Source organism: Carassius auratus, unplaced genomic scaffold (genome assembly GCF_003368295.1).
Source record: "Carassius auratus strain Wakin unplaced genomic scaffold, ASM336829v1 scaf_tig00214021, whole genome shotgun sequence".
Lineage (NCBI taxonomy): Eukaryota > Metazoa > Chordata > Actinopteri > Cypriniformes > Cyprinidae > Carassius > Carassius auratus.
In genome coordinates, this window is record NW_020527496.1 from 821,212 (window position 1) to 834,361 (window position 13,150).

The 13,150-nt window shown below is 42.4% G+C and overlaps 2 protein-coding genes across 3 annotated transcripts; one reads left to right on the plus strand and one right to left on the minus strand.

The window, feature by feature from the left end:
- Window positions 1-324: 324 nt before the first annotated feature.
- LOC113090784 (casein kinase II subunit beta) lies at window positions 325-5,064 on the plus strand. Of its 2 annotated transcripts, XM_026256379.1 has the most exons (8): window positions 325-458; window positions 1,003-1,083; window positions 1,521-1,623; window positions 2,379-2,494; window positions 2,582-2,657; window positions 3,584-3,773; window positions 3,880-3,993; window positions 4,873-5,064. In XM_026256379.1, exons 2-7 carry the CDS (start codon window positions 1,012-1,014, stop codon window positions 3,968-3,970), a joined length of 648 nt encoding a protein of 215 aa, XP_026112164.1. In that variant the 5' UTR covers window positions 325-458; window positions 1,003-1,011; the 3' UTR covers window positions 3,971-3,993; window positions 4,873-5,064. The 2 variants fall into 2 exon arrangements, with proteins under 2 accessions (XP_026112164.1, XP_026112163.1); XM_026256378.1 differs by having other exon boundaries at window positions 3,880-4,917.
- Window positions 4,832-13,108, minus strand: LOC113090782 (protein disulfide-isomerase A3-like). The gene is made up of 13 exons (XM_026256376.1): window positions 12,662-13,108; window positions 12,220-12,298; window positions 10,699-10,816; window positions 10,498-10,605; window positions 10,178-10,307; window positions 7,012-7,125; window positions 6,810-6,935; window positions 6,550-6,732; window positions 6,042-6,150; window positions 5,814-5,942; window positions 5,653-5,732; window positions 5,513-5,570; window positions 4,832-5,400 (listed from the first exon to the last, which is right to left on the minus strand). The coding sequence occupies exons 1-13, from the start codon at window positions 12,820-12,822 to the stop codon at window positions 5,311-5,313; spliced, it is 1,485 nt and encodes a 494-aa protein (XP_026112161.1). The 5' UTR covers window positions 12,823-13,108; the 3' UTR covers window positions 4,832-5,310.
- Window positions 13,109-13,150: the final 42 nt, after the last annotated feature.

Sequence of the window (13,150 nt, forward strand, 5' to 3'; positions counted from 1 at the left end):
TTGTTTTAGCTACACAAATGTACACCTATATTAAAGTCATCACACTTTACAACAATTACTGCTATGACCATTGCTAAATACATCGTTTTAGATTGACCCACATACGCGTCACAGAAGGGAAAATACAGCCATGCGTTGTAGAATTCATATTATTTTTGCATATCTTAACATAAATCCAAAATGTTATTTTTTCGTTATTATTCGATGACCCCAATATTTTATTGCGTGAACATAATATTATATGAATAACTGGTTCCACTATCCTAACCCAGATAGTAGCGAAAACACTACCTGAAAGGGGGGGAACCATCTGTTTATAAAGACTACAATTCCAACAAGCTCCGCATTGAGCGGAAGTGGCCTGCCTTGTGGTGACGTGCTGTACGTAGAGCGGAAGCCTCCAATCAGTGTACAGTTGTGTCGCTGCGGCTAACATCGATCCCCGGGAGATCCTTGAGGTAACACGACAGCGCTTTTATCGCTACGATGTCAAATAATATATATTGTACTTTCGATATGTGCGAAGATTTGGGTTACTTCTGTGAATTCGTTATCTGCATATGTAAGAGGACTCTCTCCAGTCGACATATTTCAGAGACAGTCGGTAAATTTGCTGCGGCCTAACGTTACGTATAAGCGTTAGCTAGCAGCGGCATGCTAAACTCATCTTTTAAAAGCTTAACTACAACATTGGCATCTCTCAAGATACAAACGTGTATTAGATTTTGCTCACACATATATGCAGTTGTTCATAAGTGTTTAATTGGCTCTGTTTTAAGTGAGCAGTAGGTTGTTAGCGTGCGTCTGGCCAATCAATTGTTTACGTTACGCGAAAACAGTAAGACGCGATACAATTTTAATAAATATAACGTTACTTAACCATTACCTGAAACATATTTGCGCAACTTTGTGATTCTTATTATTTTTGTTCTTTGCTACCTGTTTTGGAGCAGACATGGCTGTAGTCTTTGTATAATTTAATGTTGCTCTCCTCTTTTCTAGTTTCCCAACATGAGTAGCTCAGAGGAAGTGTCGTGGATTTCTTGGTTTTGTGGTCTACGGGGGAACGAGTTCTTCTGTGAGGTCTGTATTCGTTTCTGATCATCTCATATTTTGTGTGACTGTACAAGGGTGGCCTGCCAGTGTTACGGTGTATGCTTAACCATTTAGAAATGAGTTTTAGTGTTGAGATTGTGTACCACCCTCCTGAGATGACAGCATAACTTGTAAGACTGTGTGTAAATGTATAAAGACAAAACACACCACCTTTACCACTATCACTTTAATGTATAACTGGGAAACATGAGATTATTATATTTAAGTTTGAGGGTCACTGATTCATAGGCCATAATCTTTTCTATATAGAAAGCTGTCTCTGAATCATTTGACGTTTTGCTAGAATCGATGCAGGAGTCATGATCCAAATGTTGTTATTGTAATCATTGTAGAGAACAGTAGATTGATGTGCTGTTGTCTGAATTAACGTTGGTATATGGTACATCTCTTTTTGGTCCATACAGGTAGATGAGGACTACATTCAGGACAAGTTCAATCTTACAGGACTCAATGAGCAAGTTCCCCATTACAGACAAGCCCTGGACATGATCCTGGATCTGGAACCTGGTCAGTGATCTTTTTTTTTTTTTTTTTTCTTATTCTTCTTTTTTTTTTAATAACACAAGCACTAAAGTGTTTGATGCAGCATTTAGTGAAATTTCTTTTTTTCTTCTTTTTTGTGTTTGCACCAAGTCTCACCCTTCAGATCTGTTGCTACTTCTGTTTCATTGTGACTTGAAGGTTCTGCACATTAGACTGTGCATGCAACCAGTTTTAGTTTTATTACTAGTTCTAGGCAAGATCTTTTAACCAAACTCATGAATCTCCCTCCCAGGGAGCAGCCGAATGCCATCTCCTTATTGTATGCACGTATGCCATTATCTTCCTAAAGCTAAATGATTCCCAAAAATACATTTTGCATGAATAAAATGATGCAAATAAAGTCAAGTCACCTTTATTTATATAGACTAGTGCTTTATACATTACAGGTTGTGTCAAAGCAGCTTTACAGTGTTAAACAGGAAAAATGTTGGCTGATAATGTAAGTGGACAATAGAAAACATTGAGCTAGACGATGACGTTACGGAATCAGCTGAGTTCAGTTCTCTTTCTATAGTGTCTGTGCAGTCAAGTCAACAATGTTGCCAGAAACCATGAATGCGTTTGCTTTTAAGTGCAACACCTTAAAAACATACCTGCATTTCCCCGTTTTAAAGTCAACGTGAAATCAAAATATGAAGACAATGGCATATTTTGTTTAGTTTTAACTGTGAGCAGTGTGATTTCCTAGCTGTGTAATGGTGTTCTTGTATGTGTGTCAGATGAGGAGCTGGAGGACAACCCTAACCAGAGTGACCTGATCGAGCAGGCTGCTGAGATGCTGTATGGACTGATACATGCGCGCTATATCCTCACTAACCGTGGCATTGCCCAGATGGTACGTTTTCTCCGGGTCATCTATTTATTGACTGTTATTATTGATTTTTCAGCTTCATACGTATGATGTGCTTGTTTTCTCTTCCAGTTGGAGAAGTACCAGCAGGGAGATTTTGGCTATTGTCCTCGTGTTTACTGTGAGAATCAGCCAATGCTGCCTATTGGTGGGTGTCCCATTTATTTGTCTTCAAAAAAATAATGTTTGCTATTGTAATCTTTAATCAAAAATGCAAAATTCTCTAGTATCAGTTGATAATCGGTTCTTATGACTGAATTTGATGATTTGATAAACTGATGGCGTGTTGACTGTGACCATGTTAACATGCACACAGCAAAAATCTAGCTGTTACAATTGGTTTATGCTTAAGCTATTTATGACCTAACTTGATAAAGGAAAATGTGTATAAATGAGCACGTGCACTGTCAGCTAAAGCATAACCAAGTTAAGAATGTGCATGCAAATGCACTCAGTGTAAAAAAGATGCACACCTTAAATGAATAATTCACCCAAAAATGAAAATCCTGTCATGTACTTACCCTCAGGTCTTTCCTAACTTGTATGATTTTCTTTCTTCTGCTGAACACAAACATAGACATTTTGAAGAATGTGGGAAACCAAACAGTTGCTTGTCCCCATTGACTTCCATTGTATTTTTTTTTTTCTTGCTCATACTTTGGAAGTCAGTGGGGACCAGCAAATGTTTATTTACTAAGCAGAGGGGAAAAAAAATCATTTGAAGGTGAGTACTTGACCATTTACGGGTGAATTATCCCTTTAATAAAAATGGGAATTACAAAGTGTAAAAATGCTTCATATTTATTAAATAACAGCTGCTACTATAATAATCCAGTCATTTCCCAGTGGATAAAATCTATAGTCAACATACTTCTTTTTTTTTTTTCTTTAAAATTCTCATTGACACATTTGGTTTCATCTTGACTTTAAATGAGATAAAGGGCTCTAAAAAGAGATGAAGAGCTCTAAATAATGTTGGTAGAGCAGGTCTGTGTGCAGGCGAGGGATCACATGAGCTCAGTGTCAGTTTTAGTAGGTAAGTCTAGTGTCTGTTTTTTTTTTTTTTTCCTCTAGGGCTCTCTGACATTCCTGGTGAGGCCATGGTGAAGCTCTACTGCCCTAAGTGTATGGATGTGTACACACCCAAGTCATCCAGGCACCATCACACTGATGGAGCCTATTTTGGCACTGGCTTCCCCCACATGCTCTTCATGGTGCATCCTGAGTACCGGCCAAAGAGGCCTGCCAACCAATTTGTGCCCAGGTTTGTCCTTCTTTTATATGGCGTTCACCTGCGGCTCTGTATAAATGGATTTTCTCACATCTCTAAAATCATCCAGTTTCTCAGCACTGTCATTCTCCTCTTCCAGGCTTTATGGTTTCAAGATTCACCCAATGGCTTACCAGCTACAGCTGCAGGCAGCCTCCAGCTTCAAGAGTCCCGTCAAAGCCATCCGCTAAGAACCAGGGCAGGGCAGGGCGGGGTGGGTTGTGTGTCGTGTGTCCATCAGCCTAGCCTCACTCTTCTCCAACAATTTTAGATTCGACCAAGACTAAAGTTTAAATACGGAAAGAGTGAGACTACAAAACACTCTGTGGAGAAACAAAAACCTTACCTCTGAAACACTGTACAGAAAACGGGATGTTCCAATCTAACCTCCACATAGAAAATGAAGTTATAATTAAAGATAGATACCTGTAGGATGGCTCTGCTCACTCTCTGGTCCTGTTTGTTTTAGTTCGCTAAGCTTAAGTAACGTTCACATACAAGAGCGTCATGAATTGACATCTTATCAGTTCATAACGTGATGTATGGTTGAATATTAAAGTGTGGTTGATCGATCGTTTAAAGCTCAGAGATATCGTCATTCAGTGCCCTCCTTTGTACAACCAGATATTTGGCTTTCCTTAAAAAGGCTGTTGCATGAAAAAGGCAGTATATTTTGGATTTTTTTTAAGCTCAGAGTAAGCTGGGATCGTCTACGACTTTTCTTTGTTGACAGACTGCCAAGCTTTCAGTGCATGTATTAGAAAAGACCAGAAATGGGAAGATCAGGAAACTGTCTCTGTCTCAAGTAGACCAGTGTTTTGTCTCAATCATCAGTCCTGCACTCTTTGTCAGAATGACACTAACCTGCTCAGTTCCTCTGGTGTCAAGATTACTTCAGAGAGATTTTACTAGGTTTACCACAGACCCACAATTAGGATGTCTTTTTTATGTTTGGTATGGGCCCAGGTTTTTCTTCTCGTTTAAAGTATTTCTTCTGGTAGAGAGGCGCAAGAATAGAATATCTAAATCATACGTTTGAATGCATTTGAAGTTTTTTCTTTTTAAATGTTGAGTGTTGTTTTTTTCTTTACAGCTGTTGAGGAACCAGGGTTCAGAATTAATAAATGTTTTTTCTTAAGTTGTTTGAGAGTCCTACATGTCTCTGAGGTGTGTATGTGCGTGTTTACTATTGAAAAATATAAAACAAGCATTTTCTGCTCATCAGTGAGTAGTGCTTACTGAACAGAGAGCTTCATTTAAATGTCAAACAAAATTAACACACACACACACAAAAAAATCAAACTGCAACAAAGAACAAAATGATTAAACAACAAAAATGGCTTTTCAACATAAGCAGCAATCTGCACTTTTTCTATCACATGGACAATATAAACATTAGATCCTTGCGTGCTATACAACTGGTTTCATTTTACTGATTGTTGCCAATGTATTTGATGTGATCTGTATGGCTCAACTGTTCCTCTCTTCCTGAACAGTGTTCCCCAACAAACACCAATTTTCCCTTTAATGTTTACAGCTCCTCTTTGACTCCATTTAGAACAAGAGGTTTGGATGCCTCGAGCTTCAGGAAGTTGATGAAATCCTTCACTTCACGGGCTCCCTGACAGAAAACAACCAAAATTCAAAGACTGAATATAGAAAATGACAAATATATATAGTTTGAACACGACAGATGATATAGCAAGCATGGCCATCGTGGAAATCAACAATACCTCATATCGTTTTGGCTCATCTTTCCGGCCAGCAGCTGCAAAGTAGATCGTAGGAAATCTGCAAAAGAATAACAAAAAGGCAATAATTGCTAGCTACAATGAATATAATGCATTTGATAAGATGTGAATATGGTACATACCCTTGCACGTCATAGCCCTGTGGGACGTCATTGGCAGTTGCATCCATCTTGGCGATTACAATATTGGGATCACTGTATAACTGAGACGACAGAAATCAGAAAAACAGAATGAGAAGTGATTCAGACAGAGATGAAGACACACTGATGTCTTGTAAACTCACCTGTTCTCCAAGCTCTTTATATTTGGGCTCCAGTTCTTTACAGTGGCCACACCACGGAGCATAAAACTCAATAAGCACGTCTTTCTCTGGGTCATTGACGATCTCTTCAAATGTATCTGCCACAACCACCTGACCGCAGACATCGACTTGTGTTAACGCTTGATACCAGACTGTTAATGAAGACCGAATGAAACAATCGAGCACATTAAACACGCGTGTCTCACTAACCTTGACGGCTGCATTGTTTTTGGCTGGCACAGGCTCTGATTTGACGTAACGCTTCAGTCGCCCAGCAAAATAGTCTTCTAGAAAATTCTCTAAAGACTTGCCATCTCGTCTGAGGAGGGACCATATTTACAATTAAAACCAGACATGATTTAAGCATTTAATGTGTTGATGTACATCATGGGACACAGCTAGTACTATATTCAAACAATATAATGATAATCTTACTAATGTGTTGAACACTACCGTTCAAAAGTTTGGGGTCAGTACGATTTTGTAAAATATTTTTGAAGAAAGTTTCTATACTAAGCAAGCCTGAATTTATTGGATCAAAAACACAGTGAAAACAGCAATAATGTGAATTATGACTACAATTTATAATAACTTTTCTCTAGATGTCCTAATTAGTTAAGATAATCATTTATAATATCAAATCATGTTTAATCTCTTCCTTCAAATTCTGCAAACAGGATCCTCACATAATGAAGCGTTTGTACAAAGTTGTACTCACGTGAACTCCTCTCGCATGGTGTATTTGTTTCCTGTTCTTGTCCTGATGGTGACAAACGGCAGCTCAGTAGTGTCCAATGCCCCCAGACCGAACTCATCCTCCAGCTCCTCCAGAAAGTCATTACGGTTTGCCACAGAATACAGCAGGGCCTGAGAACTGAACTTAGATGCCACCTTCAACACTCTAAATGCAATTGGGACAGAGGTAAGTACTAAATGACTAAAATAAGTGAGCAAATATATTTACTATAAAAGACTCACCTGTTTCTCCAATAGTTGGAGCCTTTGGGATTGCGAAGATAATCTAAGTCATAGTAGGCCGTCAGTAAATCCCTCTTCCTCAATGAATCCTTGTTCTCTTTGGTCAGGTGAGGACAGAGTCCAAAACTACAGAGCAAAAGCAATGATCTCAGCATGTGCTGTGTGTGATGTGAGGGTGTGTGTTGTGTCAGTGTGGGCTCACATGTTGTCTCTGATGAAGCGGCGCAGGTCTGTGATGGACAGGGGTCCTGTGTGGTGAACCACTCTCTCCTCAAATTTACTGCTCAGTCTGGGGGGTCGGAACAGAAGCACGGACCTGCAGGGAAAGGGTTAACACATTTTTGGTTCTCAACTGGTTTTGCTCCAGGAATTCGATTTTAATCTGGACATCAAGTGGCCACCAGACAAAGTACCAAAATTGTTTATGGTACCAAAGTGAACAAAACTGCCGGCTTCTGCTCACTCAAGCTGGCCTCCGCTCACTCAAGGCCTCAGCCCTCTACTCACTCAATACGGCATACACTTACTCAAGCCGGCCTCCGCTCGCTCAAGCCGGCATACACTCCCTCAAGGCTTCAGCCCTCTGGTCACTCTAGGCCTCCACTCTCTCAATCTGGCCTCCTCTCACTCAAGGCCTCAGCCCTCCACTCACTCTAAGCCTACGGCCTCTGCTCACTCATGCTGGTTTCCTCTCACTCAAGGCCTCAGCCCTCTGCTCACTCTAGGCCTCCGGCCTCCGTGCTCACTAAGCCTCCCGCCTCCGCTCACTCAAGGCCTCAGCCCTCTGCTCACTAAGCCTCCCGCCTCCACTCACTTTAAGCCTCCCAACTCTGCTCACTCAAGCTGGCCTCCAGTCACTCTAAGCCTCCGCTCACTCAAAGCCTCAGCTCTGTGTACACTCTAAGCCTCCACTCACTCGAAGCCTCCGCTCCCTCAAGCTGGTCTCCGTCACTCTAAACCTCTACTCTAAGCCTCCGCTCACTCAAGCTGGCCTCTGCTCACTCGAAGCCTCCGCTCACTCAAGCTGGTCTCCGGTCACTCTAAACCTCCACTCTAAGCCTCCGCTCACTCAAGCTGGCCTCTGCTCACTCTAAGCCTCCACTCACTCGAAGCCTCCGCTCCCTCAAGCTGGTCTCCGGTCACTCTAAACCTCTACTCTAAGCCTCCGCTCACTCATGCTGGCCTCTGCTCACTCGAAGCCTCCGTTCACTCAAGCTGGTCTCCGGTCACTCTAAACCTCCACTCTAAGCCTCTGCTCACTCAAGCTGGCCTCTGCTCACTCGAAGCCTCCGCTCACTCAAGCTGGTCTCCGGTCACTCAACCTCCACTCTAAGCCTCCGCTCACTCAAGCTGGCCTCCGGTCACTCAACCTCCACTCTAAGCCTCCGCTCACTCAAGCTGGCCTCCGCTCACTCAAGCTGGCCTCCGGTCACTCAACCTCCACTCTAAGCCTCCGCTCACTCAAGCTGGCCTCCGGTCACTCAAGCTGGCCTCCGGTCACTCAACCTCCACTCTAAGCCTCCGCTTACTCAAGCTGGCCTCCGCTCACTCAACCTCCACTCTAAGCCTCCGCTCACTCAAGCTGGCCTCCGCTCACTCAAGCTGGTCTCCGGTCACTCTAAACCTCCACTCTAAGCCTCCGCTCATTCAAGCTGGCCTCCACTCACTCGAAGCCTCCGCTCACTCAAGCTGGTCTCCGGTCACTCTAAACCTCCACTCTAAGCCTCCGCTCACTCAAGCTGGTCTCCGGTCACTCTAAACCTCCACTCTAAGTCTCCGCTCACTCAAGCTGGCCTCCGCTCACTCAAGCTGGTCTCCGGTCACTCTAAACCTCCACTCTAAGCCTCCGCTCACTCAAGCTGGCCTCCGCTCACTCGAAGCCTCCGCTCACTCAAGCTGGTCTCCGGTCACCCTAAACCTCCACTCTAAGTCTCCGCTCATTCAAGCTGGCCTCCGCTCACTCGAAGCCTCCGCTCACTCAAGCTGGTCTCCGGTCACCCTAAACCTCCACTCTAAGTCTCCGCTCACTCAAGCTGGCCTCCGCTCACTCGAAGCCTCCGCTCACTCAAGCTGGTCTCCGGTCACTCTAAACCTCCACTCTGAGCCTCCGCTCACTCAAGCTGGCCTCCGCTCACTCGAAGCCTCCACTCACTCAAGCTGGTCTCCGGTCACCCTAAACCTCCACTCTAAGTATCCGCTCACTCAAGCTGGCCTCCACTCACTCAAGCTGGTCTCCGGTCACTATAAAAACCTCCACTCTGAGCCTCCGATCACTCAAGCTGGCCTCCGCTCACTCGAAGCCTCCGCTCACTCAAGCTGGTCTCCGGTCACCCTAAACCTCCACTCTAAGTCTCCGCTCACTCAGGCTGGCCTCCGCTCACTCAAGCTGGTCTCCGGTCACTCTAAACCTCCACTTTGAGCCTCCGCTCACTCAAGCTGGCCTCCGCTCACTCGAAGCCTCCACTCACTCAAGCTGGTCTCCGGTCACTCTAAACCTCCACTCTGAGCCTCCGATCACTCAAGCTGGCCTCCGCTCACTCGAAGCCTCCGCTCACTCAAGCTGGTCTCCGGTCACCCTAAACCTCCACTCTAAGCCTCCACTCACTCAAGCTGGCCTCCACTCACTCGAAGCCTCCGCTCACTCAAGCTGGTCTCCGGTCACTCTAAACCTCCACTCTAAGCCTCTGCTCACTCTAAGCCTCCTCTCACTACAAGCCTCCGCTCACTAGAAGCCTCTGCCCACTCTAAGCCTCTGCTCACTTGAAGCCTCCACTCACTCAAGCTGGCCTCTGCTCACTCTAAGCCTCCCACCTCCGCTCACTCTAAGCCTCCAGCCTCCGCTCACTCTAAGCCTCCAGCCTCCGCTCACTGAAGCCTGCCTCCGCTCACTCAAGGCCACGGTGTGTGATGCGGTTTAATTGAGAAAGCGAAACTACTTTGTTTGGCCTTCCAAAAGAGGAGACTAGAAATCATTTTGATAATGGGTTTTATGTTTATTTCCCATCACTCCAGCCAGACAAGGGATCACAATATGTTAAGCGGCAAAACATTTCTGTCACATGCTTGAGGTATTCGGCCAATTACAATGCAATGGGTAGCTGTCCAATCAGAGCACACCTCACTTTTCAGACCGATGAGTGTCTAAAAAAAAAAATCAACGCATTTCAGAAGGTTTATCATAGAGGAGGAACAATAGTGTACAGTATGTGGAAAATTATGTTTTTTTTTTTTTAACCTTACCATAAACATTTCATTACACCAAATAATTTTCTTTTTAGCAGCATCAAATGACATCTTTAATGCACACTAAGAATGTTTTTAAGTTTTCTCTTATGCTCATAAAGGTTGAATTCCCACCCCTTGCTTACTCGAATTTGACCTCATATTTCTTTCCGAGCTCTAGGTCTGTGGTGTGGGCAAAACGGAAACTCTCCCTCATCAAACTTGCTCCTCTGAGAAACTCAGAGAGTTGAGAACTGTCAGTTCCTGAGAAGAATCCTTAGATATGGACAGACGAAAGGAAATACAAGACATTAGTAATAAAATATATGCACTATCTACCTATATTCTATCCAACCATCTTTACTGCATTTATTATGTTTTACTTCATATTCATTAATCTTCATTACATATTTTAAATCTACAGAATGAATAACAAACAAGGTTTAGAGCCAACTAGAGCACTTACCAACTATGCTGGCATCAAAGTTGTTGATGAAGTTCTCCAGGTCATGCTCACTATGCAGAGGCACAGAATCAGGCCTGGCCTGTTTCTTCATATAGTTCACGATTCCATCTGTTTGGAAAATGATATACCCACAATGACATCACCAGCAAATCAGTTATTGTATTTATGGCATACATCATTAAAAATGGCACTGTAACATACCAGCTGAGCGTGGGCCATCATATGATGATGATTCCTGTCCGTTCCTAAATATTTTGAGTGTTGGGTATCCATTGACCCCATAGCGCTTACATGTCTCTGTATTAGCAGTACAGTCCACCTGAACAAAGACTGTCACACATCAATCTCAACTAAATCCCCTATTAACATTACTATAACACGTGAGGTCTCTATACATTGAACTCTAAGATGAGTTTCCATTAAAGGAATATTACAGGTTCAAAACTATCAACATGATCAAATTACCACAGGAATAATTAAAGGAAAAAGGGAAATAAAAACATTTAAACCATGAATAAAAACTATATCTCAATAATAATATTAAAGTAACACTGATAGAAGGTTAAAAAGCAGAAATGTGAAACTTGCATTTTTCTTTCATGTATGTGACCCCGCACAAAACCAGTCTCAAGTCACTGGGGTATATTTTTAGTAATAGCAAAAAAAAAAAAAAAAAACATTGTATGGGTACAATGTTTTTATTTTTCTTGTATGCCAAAAATCATTAGGACATTAAGTAAAGATCATGTTCCATGAAGATATTTTGCAAATGTCCTACCGTAAATGTAACAAAACTTATTTTTTGATTAGTTATATGCATTGCTAAGAACTTTTGGACAACTTCAAAGGTGATTTTCTCAGTATTTTTATCTTGAATCCTTAGAAAGATGAACTTGTGTAATTAGCTGTTGCTTTTTCTGGTATCTGCACATTCCACATAAAAGTTACCACCCTATATGGTCATGATTAATGACAGATGTGGAAAGACTCAAATAATCTGCATACTCAAATAACTAAATAAGGTAAAAAATTAAAATATCACAGTGTTTGTGACTATATTGAATGTCTAAATAGTGAGTGCATGAACAATACTTCCACAGCATTTACTGATCTTCGTTAAAGTTAATTTCAATGCAGTGTGAATTAACACGAACAAACAATGTATAACTATTTTTATTAACTAACATTAACTAACGGGCGGCAGTGGCTCAGTGGTTCATGTAGGTTGTCTACAAACCGAAAGGTTGGTGGTTCGATCCCCGGCTCCACCTGACCAAGTGTCGAGGTGTCCTTGAGCAAGACACCTAACCCCAGCTGCTCCCGACGAGCTGGATGGCGCCTTGCATGGCTGACACCGCCGTCGGTGTTTGAATGAGTGTGTGAATGGGTGAATGTGAGGCAACTTGTAAAGCGCTTTGGATGGCCATGTGGTCTGTTGAAAGCGCTATATAAATGCAGTCCATTTACCATTATCAAAGATGAATAAATACTGAAATGCATTGTTCATTGTTAGTTACTACATTAACTAATGTTAACAAATGACACCTTACTGTAAAGTGTTACCTATTTATCCTAATGCAATGCCTTGCCCATTGACTTTTATTGTAAGAGCATCCATGCAAACTGTTGTGGTTCACAACATTGACATTACTGTATGTGTTAACTTTTAGCATTTCACACTGTCAATATATCTTCAATTGCAGTCTTCTGTAAATTACTGACCTTGGATAAAGTTACTGTTCCCTTTAGTCGTGTAGCTGCAGTTTCAAACTCAGGAGCAAGTTTCTTACAATGACCACACCTGAGAAGAAAACAGAGCAGCAAAACTATCAAGAACTCCAGGAATGTTGGAATAAACGACGACGACGACGAAGAATAACGCTTAACTTGTGATATGGCAATGAATAAAACGATTTCTACTAATCCCAGCACTCATGTTTTTCTTAAACCCTTACAATGCTTTATACAAATGAACAAAGGTTGTCATGAAGACCGTGTTTGCGTCGCACAGTCAGCTGTATATTGAGGTACCATGGACAGCTCCCTCCATCACACAGCAGCACTGCACTGAGTGCAAACGCATGCAGACATTCTCTTTATTATTTTACACCAAACAGTTTTTAACTGCATATCTGTATGTGCAAATGAATCATTATTCTCTCACCATGGGGCATAAAACTTCACCAGCAGGGTCTCGTGCTCGGGCGCGATGTACTCGAAATCTTCGTCTTTGAGCTCGAGCACATCATTGCGTCCACGCACTGCCGAGCTCAACACACACAGAGCTGACACACATAAAACACCGCGCAACATAAAGTTATCCATCGAGGCAGGACGAGAGAATAACCTCCTAAGAAACCAATACTAAACGAAAACAAAAGCGCACATACCCGGGAGGTTTCCGCCGGTTTAGTATATGTGCGAGGGGCGGGATGAAAACACAACGTGTCACTGAAACAAGCGATGATTGGTTCGTAATTCTACAGCTGATGAGATGTAAAAGGCTCATTGGTGACTTTCTCTGTCAATCAGAGATCCTCTTGGGAGATTGTTTATTGCACAATTACAGTCAGAAAACGCTCTTGTTCTTATTAAACAATTAATTTATTTGATATTCCTTCGCATAAACATTTTTTGATTTGCGCAGCCTTCA

Excerpts from the sequence above, each read along its gene's own strand:
- LOC113090784 (XM_026256379.1), top strand. The coding sequence starts at position 1,012 with ATGAGTAGCTCAGAGGAAGTGTCGTGGATTTCTTGGTTTTGTGGTCTA. Across the intron at positions 1,624-2,378 it reads GATCCTGGATCTGGAACCTG|ATGAGGAGCTGGAGGACAAC; the intron begins GTCAGTGATCTT and ends TATGTGTGTCAG. Across the intron at positions 3,774-3,879 it reads GCCAACCAATTTGTGCCCAG|GCTTTATGGTTTCAAGATTC; the intron begins GTTTGTCCTTCT and ends CTCCTCTTCCAG.
- LOC113090782 (XM_026256376.1), bottom strand. The coding sequence starts at position 12,822 with ATGGATAACTTTATGTTGCGCGGTGTTTTATGTGTGTCAGCTCTGTGT. Across the intron at positions 10,817-12,219 it reads GAACAGTAACTTTATCCAAG|GTGGACTGTACTGCTAATAC; the intron begins GTCAGTAATTTA and ends GTCTTTGTTCAG. Across the intron at positions 5,571-5,652 it reads CAGGGCTATGACGTGCAAGG|ATTTCCTACGATCTACTTTG; the intron begins GTATGTACCATA and ends ATTCTTTTGCAG.